The sequence below is a fragment of the Acanthochromis polyacanthus genome, chromosome 4 (genome assembly GCF_021347895.1).
Source record: "Acanthochromis polyacanthus isolate Apoly-LR-REF ecotype Palm Island chromosome 4, KAUST_Apoly_ChrSc, whole genome shotgun sequence".
In the NCBI taxonomy this organism is placed as follows: domain Eukaryota; kingdom Metazoa; phylum Chordata; class Actinopteri; family Pomacentridae; genus Acanthochromis; species Acanthochromis polyacanthus.
The window spans coordinates 41,985,180-42,002,296 of NC_067116.1; the positions used below are offsets into that span (position 1 = coordinate 41,985,180).

General features: G+C 40.5%; 1 protein-coding gene across 1 annotated transcript in view; it reads right to left on the minus strand.

Annotated features, from left to right (window-relative positions):
* The window catches only part of tle2b (TLE family member 2, transcriptional corepressor b), a 122,792-nt gene that overhangs the window by 23,735 nt on the left and 81,940 nt on the right, over positions 1–17,117 (minus strand). The window contains 4 exon segments of the mRNA XM_051947079.1: positions 5,300–5,316; positions 7,468–7,648; positions 10,298–10,372; positions 14,998–15,060. Coding sequence (XP_051803039.1) covers positions 5,300–5,316; positions 7,468–7,648; positions 10,298–10,372; positions 14,998–15,060 — 336 coding nt within the window.

A 17,117-nucleotide genomic window follows, 5' to 3' on the forward strand; every position in this document is an offset into this window, starting at 1 on the left:
CAATTATAGTCTGCACATTGAAAGCATCGTGTTACCATGGAAACCTTCATGCACCCAGTTGGTGATGCAGAAAATGCAGAAATTTGTTTTTTTTTTTTTTTTGGTCCTAAAATACCGCTCAGCACACTTTACACTGCTGGCACTGCAGCTAATTAGAAAATGTATTAGTCTATTGGTGTTTATCACAGAGAATAGTCAATCAATAGCATTAATTTCACTTTGATTTGGCCAAAAACTAAAGTAATTTTCACGTATCCGTCATTTCGGGACAGTGTCAGACTTAAATGCGTCCGTAAAGTATCGTATTTAAATGAAGTTTAAAGTTAAAGAGCTCTAATGTGCAGCTGTCACACATTAGAAATAAGCGGCTGCATTGAGAGTCACTGAGTGGTAAAATAAATATATTAACGTCCAAGTTTAACAGTTTTATTTTTTCTACCAGCGCTCCTCTCTAGCATCATTTGCAGCAGCAGCACTTTTTACTGCAATAAATTTTTATATTCTTCTCAGCTCTCCATTATCGCAAGCTGTTCTTCTTGACTGGAGTAGGCGACATGCCATCGGCCCATTTTGCTCAAAAGAAGAGTCAAATGACGCATCGAATACCCCCTTAATGGGAGCCCGATGAAGAAAACCTGGGCAACAAAGAAAGCTGATGTATCCGATTGGGATTTTGGATTTTATTGAGCCAGCTAAGTCAAAAAATAAGCCTGGATTTGTTGAAACTGCTTTGTAGTGCAACCCTCAGAGCGAAGAAAGGTGATGAAAGCGGATGCATCTTTTAACAAAAACCAGCACACATTCAGTCCTGCCAACGTGTAGATAAAACACAGACGAGCACGACTACTTTAGAGACAAGAAAAAGCTCACATTAACAAAAAAGCCCCATAAAAACACACATGATAACATCACACACACACAGAGCCAGAACAGTGGACATAAGCACAGGTCAAGACGTAGCCATAGTAGCACACAGGACGGCCGATAAAGCTAATTAGTGCCCCCCCCCCCCCTCGACACACCAGCCCTCGTGTAAAATATGACTCTCATTATTGGGCAATAAAGCTGTGCAGGCACATTCACAAAGCAGGCCGTCCTGCTGCTCACAAAAGCCCGATCAAAGCATTGTGTTTTTTTTTATTTGCATCAGAGCAAAGGGGCCAGAGGTTCGGTGAGGGCCACTTGTCATTCTGCGTCCCCCCGTGGGGAGGACGGGAACAGTGAGGGTTTAACACAGCAGTGAGTCACACAGGAAGAAGCACAACAGAGCAGAGAAGCAACTACACAATGGACCTCAGTGCAGCTCAACAAACTTCCCTCTCTTCTGCACTTCCTTTCGCTGTCCCTTCTTTCCCCTCCATTTAAAATTCTCGCATGCTTTTTACCAGTGCGGCTGATAAACGCCACTTGATATGCATCTTCCTCCCCCCTATCCCCCTCCTCTCTCCTCCCCTCAAAATGCTCCTCGGCGAAGTTCAACACAAACCACAACTCATGAGAGAAATATTTTCCCGGTGCTTAACTATCAGCATTGTGTTTCGCAATTAAATTATGCTCGGGATTTCACTGCAGATAGAGTCACGAGGGAGGGGAAAGTAAAGCCAGCAGCGCTCTTAAATCACTTTCATTCCACAATAAAAGTGAGAACAAAAGACTTGCTGGTATTTTTAACAACACTCCCCTACTTTGTCTCCTCCTCTTTGCTCTCTCTTCTCATCCACATGCTCAAGCGTTTCCCTGCCTCTAATCTAAAAAGTCACAAAAGTCAGCGTGACGGAAAAATGTTAAAACACAGATAACTAAAAGGGAAAGCTGTAACATGATCACTGATTTCTGCTTTGTGTTCTTTGCTTCTTTACAGATGCACAGGACAGGTTTTGGGCAGATACTGCACAGATGCAGGCTGAAGTAATGTTTTGGATGTCAGGGAGCATTTTTCCATCTTTGAGGAGGCACAGAGGTCAACGTGATTGCGAAATGTTCAAAGAAAGACGATTAAAACGCAAAAATATAACGTGATCGCTGCATTTTGAGTCTGTTTTTTTTTTGTTGACTGTAACTACAGATGCACAGAATTAGTGTGCATTGGGAAACAGTATCTGTACATTAGCAGACTGTGAAAGAACATTTTAGATGTCACGGTACATTTCTCACTCTTTGAAGACTTACAGAGGTTAGTATGCCAGCAAAATGCTGAAGAAAGATAATTAAAAGGAAAACTATTACATCATAACTGCCTTTTAATTCAGCGTTTTTCCCTGTTGACTGTAGCAATAGATACACAAAATGAGTTTCTGTTGGGAAGCGTTCTGGGCTGATATTGTACATATGTAGATTTTCAAAGACCTCATTAGATGCCAGAGAACATTTTTGAGTCTCTGAAGAGTCACAAAGGTCAGCATTATTGGAAAATGTTCAAAGAAAGACAATGAAATCTAAAAACATGACGTCATCATTGATTGACTTTATTCAGCTTCTTACCTTGCTTATTTTACCTACAGATGCAGTCTCTGTTATTAAAAAGTTTTGGACAGACATTACAGATTGCGAAAGAACATTTTAGATGCCAGAGAACATTTTTCACTCCTTTAGGAGTCATAAACATCAGTGTGATTGTGAAATGTTGAAAGACAATTAAAAGGGAAACTACAACGTCATCACTGCTTTTTGATTCTTTAGATTTTCCTTGTTGGCTGCAGCTACAGACGAACAGGATGTGTTTCTATTCGGAAGCCTTTTTGAGCAGATTCTTTACGTATGTAGACTTTGAAAGAGCTTTTTAGATGCCAGAGAACATTTTTTTAATCTCTGAGGAGTCACAACGGTCAAAGTGATTGCAAAGTGTTAAAAGAAGGAGAATTAAAAAGAAAAATGTCGTCTGATCTCTACTTTGTCGTTCAGCTTCTTTCCTTGTTGACTGTTGCTACAGATGCATGGGATGAGTGTGCTTTAGAAAACAGTTTCGGGCAGACATGTAGACTCTGACAGAACGTTTTCAATGTCAGGGTACATTTTTCGCTGACTTGAAGAAGCAAAGAGGTTGACGTTAAAAGACAGGCAACTAAAGGGAAAACTGTTACGTGATCAGTGACTCTTGATTCATCTTTTTTCCTCGTTTAATTTGCACAAGATGCACATGATAAGTCCAAGTATGCTGTTCATACGCAACCTCTGAACAAACTTTTTAGATATCAGGACATATTTCACTCTTTGAGGAGTCACAAAGGTCAGTGTGATTGCAAAATGTTTTAATAAAAGACAACTGAAGATAAAAATATAACGTGATCACTGATTTAGCTTCTTCCTTTGCTGACTTTTGCTACAGATGCAAGAGTTTGTGTTAGTTTTTGTCCGATAAGTAGACTCTGAAAGACCATTTAGGATGTCTGGGTGCATTTTTTCACTCCTTAAAGTGTGAAAAAAGTCAGCACGATTGCAAAATGTTTAAAGGAAGACAACTCAAGGGAAAACTGTAGCATGATCACGGATTCCTGCTTCATCTTGTTTCCTAGTTTAATTTGCACAAGATGCACAGGATAAGCTTCTGTTACAGTTTGAGTAGATACTGTCCATATGCAGACTCTGAAAGAACATTTTAGATATCTGACATATTCTTTTCACTCTTCCAAGAGTCACGAAGGTCAGTTGACTGCAAAATGTTTCAAGAAAGACAACCGAAGATAAAAATGCATCATAATCACTGATTTAGTTTCTTCCTTTGCTGACTGTTGCTTCAGATCATGGGATGTTTTTGCATTCGTTTTTCTCAGATATTTAGACTCTGAAAGAACATTTAGGATTTCTGGGTAGGGTTAGAAAAAAATCAGTGAACTGAACAGAAAACTGTAATGTGATCACTGATTCCTGCTTCATCTTGTTTCCTAGTTTAATTTAGAAGAAGAAGAGAAGAATGTGCTTTATTGTCATTACACAGTGTACAACAAAATTGCTATCACACATTAGGAGTTCGGCGTCTTGCACAGGGACACCTTGACATGAGCTCTCCAGGCCGGGGATCGAACCAGCGACCCTCCAGTTACAAGGCGGCCACTCTACCCACCCAAGATGCACATGATCTCCATTAGGACACAGTTTTGAGTGGATACTGTCCATATGTAGAGTCACAAAGGTCAGCATGATTGCAAAATGTTAAAGGAAAGGGAATTGAAGGAAAAAAGATAATGTGATCACAGCCTTTTGATTCATCTTCTTTTCCTTTTCATTGCAAAAACAGATGCACAGGACAAGTTTTAGGCAGATATTCAACCTACAAAAGAACGTGCTAGATGTTGGTACATTTTTCGCTCTTTAAAGAGTCACAAGGGCCAACGTGATGTTCAAAGAAAGACATTAAATGTAAAAATGACTACTTTCTGATTCATCTTCTTTTCCTGTTGACCACAAATACAGGTGCACAGATTGAGCTGGCGTTAGGAAATGTGCAGATGATGTACATATGTAGACTTAAAAAGAGCATTTTGATGTTGACATACATTTTTTCGTCACTCTTTAGAGAGTCACCAAGGTCAGAAAGTTAAAAGAAAGACAAATTATAAGTAAATATGTAACGTGATTACTACCTTTTAATTCACTTTCTTTCCATGTTTATTGCAAACACAGATGCATAGGATGAGTTTCTATTGGGCAACCTTTACTGTCCATGTGTAGACTGAAGTTAAGTTAAACTTTACATCACGCACAACAGGCCACAAGCTCAGTCAGTCATGGATCAGGCTGAACAACACTTTCCGGTGCAGTGACTTCACTTCACCGCAGCAATGACGGTTGTGCAATTCTGACTTAGTGCAGACAGTGGAAACATCTAATCAAATGGATCTCAGTGGTGACCTCACATATTAAGGGAAACAGATATCTGCATCTCTTATTTTCCAGTTTCTGCAGACGCTGGAGTGTTTCGGGCAGCATTTTGCCATTGACTGCTGTTGTAATCCTCCCACTTGTTCGGTAATTCTTCTAGATTACCAGCAACACTTGGTGGTGCTGATAAACAAACAGTTGCTTGTTCATCCATTAACTCAATTTGTAGGCTCTTCCAGATAACGGCGAAGCGCGGTGGGCTCAGACGTTAGCGTGATGCAGAGAAACCTTGAGCGGCTCAAGGTTGATGGTGATGAGCAGCTATTGTGCTGGTGCTGCTCCTGGCTGGGCTCCAGCAATACGCTGCCGTTTTTTTTTTCTTTTTTCTTTTTAGAGGCCACTTCACAGTGCGTCTCCATTCCCCTCAGTTTGTCACTGTCACACACACATACTTTTATCACACACATACATGACTACTCACCCTGCTGGGCGCTCCCTCTGGGCGGAGGAAGGGAAGGGAAGAGGAGGAGGAAGTGATGGAGAGAAAAGGGGGAAAAGAGAGAAAAAGTTTGACGTCAGTCCTCATAATAATAACAACAGTCAGCCAAGGTTAGACTCAACTGCCTCTCTAATAAAGATACAGACCCTCTATTGTGCCTGATTCCAGCCTCCTCTCCCCCTCTCTATCCTCCCTTCTCCTCTGTTCTCCAACCAGACAAAGCTCGCTGTCTTCCCCTGCTGCCTCCTTCAACACTCACTATCTTTTCCACTCATTCTTCCTCTCATATGTAAGAACAGAAACACAAACAGCTGCAGACATGCATAAGCTCTTACACAGATGCTTAACACGACAATATGAACACATTGATCTCTCTCTCCCTCTCCCTCTCTGCTCATACTGACTTTTTTTCCCCCTTTCTTTCTTTCTTTCTTTCTTTCTAACTCTCGGTTTATTCATGAGAAAGTCTCTCCTGACTCGGCGCCTGAAACAGAGCACAAAGATAAGATATTCTAACGGGGTGAATGGAAGTTCATAGGGAGAAAGCATTTCTTCTGCATTTACACAAGCGCCGTGAATACATCTGTCCATATTGTGACGGCAATCTAAACAAGAAAGTTCAAATCCAGTACAAAAGGTGACTGGCTGTACAAATTAGGAAAAAAAAAAGCTGCCTGCCACAGATGATGCACAGCACTGCTTTGCATTTTATCTGCTCTAAAACGACAAAATGATCTGTTTTTTCCGATGCAGCTGTCCAAGTTTTACTCCGCACTGGTTCCTTACGTCCATTCTAGCAGGAGATAAATTAAACTGAAATAAACACGAAAAGCGCAAATGTAAATGCAGAAATACAAACATTTGCGTGAGAGTAGCTCTCTGGATAAACTCCCAGAGCATTTCGCTCTAACTTACTCGCTCCTCTTCTCAAATTGTTCAACAACATAATAGATTTTTAAGAATCAAACATCTTGTGTATATTGACCTGAAACAAAAGCAATTAAAATGATCGTGCTGCACAGCTTCAGGGCTGCAGAGACTCTAAAGAGCAAAAACTTGAATATCAGAACAAAGGAAGACAGTTTTCACATTTTTACTACTTCTATTTTTTTTCATTGGTCTGATTTTAATGGTAACTTTGAATCATAGAGTTGAGAAGAGGTAAAAAAGGCAAAACTGTACAGCTGTTAGAGTTTCTTCCCTATCGATTCTTTCTCTATTCTAGCAGGAGATAAACTACAATAAACGCAAAAATCACAAATGTGAATGCAGAAATACCAACATTTGCATGTCAGCTGCATTTCAGATAAACTCCCAGAGCATTTCACTCTCACTTACTTCTGCTAAACCCGCTGAAAATCATCTCAAATTGTTCAATAACGCAATCGATTTTCAAGAATCAAACATTTTGTGGATATTGACCTAAAACAAAAGCAGTTAAAATGATCTTATTGCACAACTTCAGGGTTGCAGAGGCTTTAAAGAACAAAAACGTCAATATTAAGCAACAAAATTTGAGCTCCTAATCAAACCTTGCAGTGTGTCTGTCTTCTAAGCTTCTGTATTATAAAAACGTAATAGTTTTCACATTTTTACCACTTATTCTGTTTTTAGAGTAAAAAGAAAAAATCGCGCAGCTGTTAGAGTTTTTTCCAGACTGACTCTTTATTTATCTCTTCCTAGCAAGACATAAATTAAACTGAAATAAACACAAAATTGCAGAAACACAAACATTTGCATCAGAGGAGCATTCAGGACAGACTCCCAGGGCATTTCACTCTAACTTACTTGCACTAAACTTGCTTCTCTTCTCAAATTGTTCGATAACATAATTGATTTTTAGGAATCAAACATTTTGTTTAAGTCAAATGATTTTTACTGTAGCGCAACTTTAGGGCTTCAGGGGCTTTAAAGGGGAAAAGTTCAATGCTAAGCAACGAAAGCAGCGTGTCTGTGCTTAAATGCTGCCTCTGCTGTCTTCTAAGTTTCAATATCCCAAAAAAAAAAGCAAGACAGTTTTCACATTTTTACCACTTTTATTTGATTTCATTGCACTGATTTTAATGGTAGCTTAGAAGAGCATTTAATCCTGTTTTTAGAGCAAAAAAAAAGAAAAGAAAACAGAGGATTAAAAACCGACAGCTCTTTACCTCTGAGGTGTTCGGGATCGAGGTGGTTTCGCTCGTCTTTGGAGGCGAGGTGGGCCGAGACCCCCAGAGCCCCGGTTAGAGCCAGGAGCCCAGAGCCTCCCGCACCCAGGGAGAGTCCTGACGGGTGAGGCGTCAGGGGGATACCAGGGGCGTGGTGAGACAGGTGCTGGAGCTGCTGCTGCTGTGGCCACAGGGAAAGAGGGGAGCGGGGAGGGAGTAAAGGGGAAGGGGCGGTGGCATACGAGGGAGTAGGTGGTTAGAAAAGAAAAGGTAGAATAAGGGAGAAGTTAGAGGGAAAGGAGTGAGAGAAACATGAGAAGAGGGAGAAGATGAATGAAATGAAATCCACATGGAGAGCTCGACAACGAGAGGGGAAATTAAGTTGAAGGTAGATAGGATGTGAAAGAGATTAGCGGATTAAGAGGTGAGAGAGATGGACACCGAGGATGAGGAAGAGGAAAGAAGACGGGGAAGAAGGGAAATTGAACGATCAGGATATACGGGGAGGAAAGCAAAAGATGGAATCCAAGAAGTGATTGAAATCACGAGGTTGGGATTTAATAGGAAAAAAGGCAGTGAGAATAGAAGAGAAGGGGAGGAAAATGTTTGCGAGCAAACAATGAGGAGAAACCGGGAGGAAATGGAGGTGGAAGCCGCGAAAAGTGAAGGAGAATTGGATGAACAGGGAGAGTAAATGAGTGCAGCGAGAGAAAAAAAAAAGGAAGGAAAGTGTGCAGCAGCAGCAGAAGCAGCAGCAGCAGCAGAGAGAGAGCAAAAAGATAAGACATTAAAATAAAACAATGGGAGAGGAGAAATGAGGACGCGGCCAAAGGAAGAGGATGATAAAAGATTATGTGAAAATACGAAAGAAAGAAAATGTACACAGAAAGAAGAGAGAGAGAAGAAAAAGGATGGAGAGAGTGGAGAGCAAAGGAGCAGCTACAGATAAAGAAAGGCTATTATCCTGAGGGGCGCATTATGATGTGTTTTCCTGTGCTGTTTTGTCAAGCCGGTGTATTAGACACACACACACAGGCAAAGACACACACACCTTAGAGACAGCAGTGTTTGTAGTGCTGGGAGGAACAAAGGGCTTTAAGTAGACAGTAATGTGATCAGCGCTCTGACAAGCTGTGGAAAACCCCATCGACTAGAGCACTCAGGAGCATCTCTGTGTCTGTGTGAACACATACAGAAACCACAACGTATGTGCAGTGTGCTGGCTGCACTGCTACATCAGAGGAAAGGTGCCTTTTCCAGCGTGCAGATTTGTGTGTGACAGTTTGCATTTAATCAAATATGAGCTCGTCTTTAGCACAGAAACCTTGAAAACCATGCGGCATGCATCACAATGGTTATTGTAAAGTAAGTCTGCTCCAATGTGATCAGCCTCCTGATGAGATTTTATGTCATTTGGTCCGATTATTGTGATTGAAATGACTCAATTTCTGTCTCTTATTAACCCTCTGAACCCCAAATTCACCGGCGGGTGTGAAAGGCTTGCTATCTTAAAATAAAAAAAAAAGAGTCAAAATTACACCATTTATCAGAGTGAGAAGCTGTAAAAACACGACAGATTTTGAGATGTTCAACTTTACATGGTCCTTGAACTGTGTGTCTTTTGGTTTCTTTGTGAAAATTAACCAAATCTAAGCGTAAAATCGCTAATAAAATCATTGCTTTATTTAAAAAGTGTCTCATTTTTTAAAAAAATGCCAAAAGGAAACCATTTGCACTAAAAAGTTTCTGTAAAAAACAGAAAATTATGTGTGTCACAGTGGAACCAAAAAGCCAGTACTGACTCAACTGTGACCAACAGTCACATGACAACAATTCAGGGACTTTTTGGCCAAACTGCAGGCTGTGTATACACAGAGCAGATATGAAATTAATAAATGTAAGCAGTAAAATATCTATTGAATGTACAACCACCATTTATTCCCAGTGCTGGTGGCACCATGAGCAAAAGTGTGTACATATTTATTCTATTTTTTTTTAAATATTTGGGAAATAAATGATCAGAAACAGTCATCTTTTTTTGCTGTTTTCTATGATTTGTGGCATTATAACTTTGTCATACTGCACATGAGACATTATTGAATTCTCTGTACTTAGTCATGGTTGTGCAGTTTCCATAGTCCACAGTGAGGAAAAATAAAAAGAAGACACCTAGAAACTGGATAGAGTTCAAAGGGAATTTAAAGAAAAGAGCTTCTTCAAAAGAAAAGCCACCATGTTTACAACTCTCCCCTTATTATTTCAGTAAGACGGGCCACTGTGAAATAGATTTCTCTATACCGCTACTTGCTCATTACGACTACAAGCAGCAAAGCAGCGCAACAAATGAATGCAAGCAGTGATTCATTACATCCTGCTTTCCAAAACTGAAGGAAAAAAGAAAGCACGACCCAGCGGAATGAAATTGCTGCTGCGACAGTGCATTCTTTAGGCTCGGGTGGAGATGCTGCTTAACATCGAATTCTAACAGGTTGGCTCACCTCGTAAATATGAAACACTTAAAACACGGATACGGCAACAAATAACTCAGTCGGAAAACAAACCTATCCAAATTGTCCATTAGCTGCGTTGGTTCCTCAAAGGTCCCTGTCACTAGTAAAACAATCCCTGCCTGACTCAGCGGCGAGTTAGCACATTCAGCATCGCCATCTGGAGTCGGCACCCTGAGTGATGTTTACTTTATGCCTCACCTGTTTGATGAAGATCTACATATTTGTAGGCCAGCAAAGAATTTATTAATAATAGCAGTTTGATTCCTGATGTGTGTGTAGGTGTGTGTGTGTGTGTGTGTTGACGGATGAAGGTGACTCACCCCGATAATGGCGTTGAGCTCAGCCATGGTGACCTGTTTGGCCCTTTCCACGGCTTGGACCACCTGTTGCTGGTGCTGCACAAATACAAACGCAGAGAGAATAAAAAGAGAGAGAGAGAGAGGTTACACTGCAATGTTATTATCAATGTAGCAGCCAAATACAAGAGTATTTCAATTCCTATTCTGGGACATAACTATATATTACATCATTCATCTGCATCTTTTGTTCCCCGTTAAATTTACAGCTCCAAGACAACTGTAGAGCAGTTAAGTGGAAGCACAAAAATATGCACTTCTACAAGCATAAAACTATATTTAAAAAGATAAATAAGTAAAGCCAAAGTTAATCTACAAAGATACTTCAAAAAGTTCTTGGCCTCATGCAAAAACAAGGAGCATAGCTCCCATTTTGGGGCATAACTGTATATAAAAAGCCTTATATCACTGTCCACATAGACTCAAATGCTTGGGGCAATCGAATAAAAAAAGAAGAGGAAAGCTTTGCACTGAAATCCCATTTAAATGGTCGTCATTTTCAAAGGCATGCATATATATGAAAAAAGGCAGACAAGTTATATCTAAATTATTCTACAAAAGTACTTGGCCTCACAGGAAACAAGGGATGTAACTTCCATTTTGGGTCATAGCTGTACATTACACAGCCTTACATCACTCTCCACAAAAACTCAAATGTTTGAAGCAATCAATCCCACTTCCAGGGTCACCATTTTTAAAATGATGATGAAGTCATGCATATATGCAAATAAAGACATAAATAAAACTGAATATAATTTTGGAGGGTACCTGAGAATAAGGAACTTAACTCCCATTTTGAGGCATAACTGCACACTATAAAGTTTTATATCACTGTCTGAAAAAATTCAATTGTCTGTAGCATACAAATAAAAAAGAGGAAGAAAGCTTTGAGCTACAATCTGCCTAAATGGCTGCCATCTTTGGAGCGATGATGAAGTCATGCACATATATGAATAAAGACAGATAAATAATTCTACAATTCTACAACGTCATTTAGCAGACGCTTTTGTCCAAAGCGACGTACAACACAAGCAAGAATTCAGACATAAGGAAAAACCTGTAGTAAGTGCAAAAAGTGCGATTGGTCAAAGTTGTTGCCATCAAGTTGCAGAAGAATTGCCAACCACCAACCCCCAACCCCCCCTTTTTTTTTCCAACTTTCTCAGCGCTAAATAAGTGCTGGGTTTTGGACCACCTGACTTATTCTACCCCTAAGGTGGAGTCAGATTAAGTGCCGAGGTGTTCTCTGAACAATTGAGTCTTCAATTATCTCTTAAAAGTAGAAATTGACTCAGCAGAACGCACAGAGTTTGGTAGTTTGTTCCACCATTTGGGAACAACAGAGGAGAAGAGTCTGGCTAGAGAAATCGAGCCGTGCTGGACTGGAAGCACCAGGCGTCTCTCACATGCAGAGCAAAGTGGGCGTGAAGGGGAGTAGACCTGGATCAGGGAATCCAGGTAGGCTGGGGCCGTTCTTGTAAATATTTTGTAAGCCAGGAGGAGAGTTTTGAATTTGATTCTGGCTGCAACTGGAAGCCAGTGAAGGGAGATGAACAGGGGAGTGACATGAGCTCTTTTGGGCTGGTTGAAGACCAGATGTGCTGCTGCATTCTGGATCATCTGTAGAGGTTTGACTGTACATGCAGGGAGACCTGCCAGAAGAGGGTTGCAGTAGTCAATGTGTGACATCACAAGAGCCTGAACCAGAAGTTGCGTGGCCTGTTGGGCCAGGAAGGGTCTGATCTTCCTGATGTTGTAGAGGGCATAACGACAAGATCGAGAAACTGAGGCCACGTGAACCTTAAAGGTCAGCTGGTCATCAATCATGACACCCAGGTTTCTGGCTGAGTTTGTGGGCACAAGTAGACTTGAGTGAAGTTGGAATGTAATCAAATAATACCTATATTATTCTACAAAGGTACATTAAAATGCTCTTGGCTCACCGGAAACAAGGGATGTAACTTGCATTTTGTGTGATAACTGTACACTGTAAAGCCTTCTATGACTCTCTACAAAAACTCAAACGTTTGAAGCAATCAAAGAAAGAAGGAAAGGAAATGTTGATGATGACGTCCTGCATGCTGCTGAGGACTATCTAGAGGCTAAAGATGTGACCACCTCCTGTGAAAGTTTCAACATCAGTGGACCAAATGCATGAAAGGTGATTTAACTTTCGCGTGAAAAACAATGCAGATGACTCTTTCCCTGTGGCGTTTTCTAGTGAGAACTTTTTGAAGTAACCTTGTATATTCTGCAGTCCAGTATGTTGCATGTACAGTCAAACAGCAGAAACCATTACACTAACCAAACCTAACAAAAGGTGTTTTTCAACCAAACTTGGTACAGCTAGTGTAAATATAAATGTCCACATTGGGCAACCACGCATTCACAAAACACAAACACTGACAGAAAGTCCCACAAACAGAAGTACACGCTCTGCAGCCAGACACCCACGCCGCTCTACACACACACACACACACACACTCGACGCCACACTAACTAAAAATCTCAGCTCTGTTTACACAAAATCCCAATGTAATCAGTCGCACAAATGCAAACATACATGTGTGCGACAGCGGCTTGCGCACATACCCACACAAAGACACCCAGTGTCAATATTGATCAAACTGACTGAGCTGTGACCTTGCTGTCTCTGGGTAGCACCACTCATCAGTGCACACTCACACTTGCAGACAAAAAGAAGGGTGTCTGCAGCTTTGTATCTGCGCCATCTACACACTCGCACATAAAACAAACACACACCGATGCACATAAAACAAACACACACACACACAGTGGAATAAATCTAACATGAGGCTTCACTGTCTTTTAATCCATTTTGCTGTCTCGCCTGGAGTCTGAGCAACAATATATTCATCTTCAATAAGTCTGTTCCTCTTATTCATTTAGGTTTTACTAAGCAGATATAAATTAGAATTTAACTTGAAGAGGAGATTAACAGATAATGCTGCTGAATGATGAGACAGAGCCCAGAGCACCTTTAAATAATGTCTGTATTTAATCTAAAGATAATAATGGTTATATATATTGCAAAAACAATAGAATTTATTAGTCTGGAAGTCAGAGAGGCGTCTTCATGAAATCATACAGAATTGTCTCGAAGGATAGATTATTGTTCTTAGTGACACTGAGACTTAATGATCAGTCCTTTTTGCCTTTGGATTGATCATTCAGACCTAAACTACAGAACCACATAAAAAGCACATGGAGGTAATGATATGTTCACATAGCAGATAAAATAAGTTAAAATAATCCTTTATTAAAGTCGACCATATGCTGATATGGTTGCCCTTTCAAATCAGAAAAGTTCCTTGTGTCATAAGGCAGGAATGTAAATTATATACGTCACATCGGTAAACTATGATAAATATGCTTCTGACCGGAGACAGACCAATTTTGAGTTTGGCTAATTATCAGATCTAACATTCAGTTCTCCCAGTTACCAGCTCTGCTATACTTCTAACCCGTTTCCAATAAAACAAGTTAATTTCTTGACTCTGATGCAGCCTCCTCTCTTTGTGGTCTCAAGCAAACCCACAATCTGGTTGGATTTGCATCACAAACAACAGCCAATCACCACTGATTGACAAATGCTGAAGTTTTCTCTTACTGTAACAGATGTAAAGCACAAGATTTGCAACAAAGTTTAGTTACAGTTTGTGCTTTTTTTCTAAATTTAAACACCAAAGGTAAAATTTTACAGCAAACTGGTTCTAAATATCAGTTATCAGTCTCATTGATTAGTAACATCCTGTATCAATAGAGCTTAAAAAAAACAATCAGTTGACCATCACCTCTGACTGAAATATCACTACCATTCAAAGGTCTGTGGTCACTTAATGTCTTTATTTTTGAAAGAAAAGCATTTTTTTTCAATGAAGATAGCACTAAATGAATCAGAAATCCAGTCTAGACTTTGTAAATGTTGTAAATGACTATTCTATCTGGAAATTTTTACTGGAATATCTCCATAGGGGTACAGAGGAACATTTCCAGCAACCATCACTCCTGTGTTCTAATGCTACATTGTGTTAGCTAATGCTGTTGAAAGGCTCATTGATGATTAGAAAACCCTTGTGCAATTATGTTAGCACATTTATAAAAGTGTGAGTTTTTCAAATTTTTGAAGGTTAGTGTATGTATGTCCACTTTACAGGTATAATCGTACTATTAGAGTTCTATAGTGATCAGACTGGTTCATCAAAAGCTTCAAAAAAACAACAAATTTAGTAAATTATTCTGAGTTCAAACTGGTTCCAGCCACATGCAACGTTACACTGATTTCTTTATTTTCCAATTAGCCAATTTTTGTGAGTAATTAATATTAAATATCAATCTGTGAATTGATTCTTCTTTCTTTTGTGGCCACAAATGCAGAGGTTGACTGTGCACTAAACAGGATTCATTAAAATCAGAAGAGACTGACGAGTGAATACTGGAAGTTAATGAGCTGCATCAATTAACACTTCAGTGCAGCAAATTAGAAACTATTGTTTAGCAGCTACACTGCTCAACGTCCTCCTTTTCTATATGTGAGGTGTTGTTTTTTTCCCTCTCCCGACAGGCCGGCGGTGGGAACGGTTGACTCCTGTTTGCATATTTTGTGTATGTGCCTAAGTGTGTCTGGCAGCGGTGACACTTACCTCTTGAGAGAGGAAAGGGATGATCTGAGCACAGATGGCACTGAGACGCTTGACAATCTCCGCCTGCGATGGAGGGAAGAGAGGGAAAGCGAGAGACAGAAGGAGAGAGAAGAGAAAAGAGAGGGGATATATAATCATGTCGCATATTGTAAGATCATAAGTACACAATGAGCGCGCAGCACACGAAACACCTTTACAGCACATTAAGCCTTCGTTGCATTTAAACACCTCCTTAATGAGTGAGGAGTTCTGTCGGCGACAACTCTGAGGAGACAAATGTGGGCAGCGGAGGTGGAAGGATGGAGTCTTTTCAACACCTTCTCATTTAGCTCAACCCACTCCTGTCTCAAACAAACACACACAAAAAGCAGAAAACCTCACGACTGTTTTAACCCGTCACTATTAAGTGTCATCGCGTTTTCTTGAAATTCATAGAAAATCATTGGAAAAATTGCACCTTTAATTCTTGGAAAAAGTACTCATCCTCACTGTCTACAGCTGCCTACACACAAACACACAAAAAACAAAAGCACTGGTTGTGTCTCTCGCACACAAACCCACACTGAACCTCTGCGGTGTGTCTAATTCTATCTGTCTGAGTGCCCTCAGCCTCATTTTGTTCTCTTCTTCACTCAGCCGTTCTCTCTTTTTCTACAACAGCTCTCACACTGAGCCATTATTACCCTATTCATCCTCTTCCTCCCATCTCTCCTTCCCCCCTTTTTTTTTTCTCTCTCTCTCATCTCCCTCCCTGCCCTCGCTCACTCGCTTTGTCTGGCTTTCGCCCATCTTTCTATTTTTCTATATTATTTCCTCCATTATAATTCATCCTCCCTCATTCCCCTCAGCTGCCCTTTTTTTCCCTCTCCCTTCCTCTATAACATCACTCGCTCTCATATCTGCCTTTCTCTTTTTCATCCCTTCCTCTTTGTTACTTTGCTGTCACATTTCACCATCGTATTTTCTCAGGTTTTTTTTCCCCCTCTCTTTCTCCCTGCATCATCACTCCATCCTCGCTAACACATGTTCCTGACACTTCAAGATGGAAGGAGGCAGCAGAGGAAGGGAGGCGATGGAGGGGCAGTGCAGCGAGTGACGGGGCCGCACACACCGTCACACTAAAACTCACTATCAGCCAGTCGTCGTGACTTCATAAACAGCCGATCAGCAGACGCACAAGTCAGCTCCAAGGACGGACACAACCTCATCACGTCACACACGTGTCAATGCATGCAGGCGTCTGCAATATTCATGCACAGTGTGTCGGTATGCACAGTATATGGTGCATTTCTATTCGTATGTTGAGCTGTAGTTGCAGAAAAGTGCTTGAAAACATGGATGACTCATGGCAGTTGGAGGAAAAGTGCTATTAGTGCAATTTCCAATGAGAAATCTCTCCATTCTGAGTTACAAAAGAAGAAAAATCAGCCTCTTTGCACGGCCTTGACGGCCAAAATACTGTCCAGAAAGAAAATAATATTCCTCCCACAGGTGCTGGAGTAATGAGTTAATTGACTAACGGATCTCGAAGTGACCAATTATGATTCTGATACTTCTGAGGTGATTATTGATTGATTTTAGCCACATACAGTGCCACATTTACATCCTATATGGTGTATTTGTATTTGCATGTTGAGCTGTAGCTGCAGTGAAGTGCTGCTTTGAATGAACCTTAATGACGACAGTGTACTTTTGCATATTCTATCGAATTGAAATTACAGTGATTGATAGATCAATTTTTTTCTTTATTCCCATGTCATGCACACAAACACATCCAATCCTCACGGGTTTACAAGACACCAATATACTAGCACTGGAGCAATACATCCAAAACACACATTATTCTGCTGCTCAGTTCTCAAACTAAATGTACCGCCTTCTATTAGAGGCCTGGCAAAGAAATTCTGCCATAAAAAAGGTTCTCCTCCTAAAACATAACTAACAATTTCATGGCACCTCCCATATTTTATACTTTGTGGCCTTAAAGTGGAATTTAAGCAATAAAAAAGTGCAAAAACTAGTTGTAGGACATTCAGACAATGACTCTGAGCGCTAAATAAGATCACTGTTGTCCTCTTGCACATTCCAAGTTCTTCTTTACTCTACATACTAGCTAACCT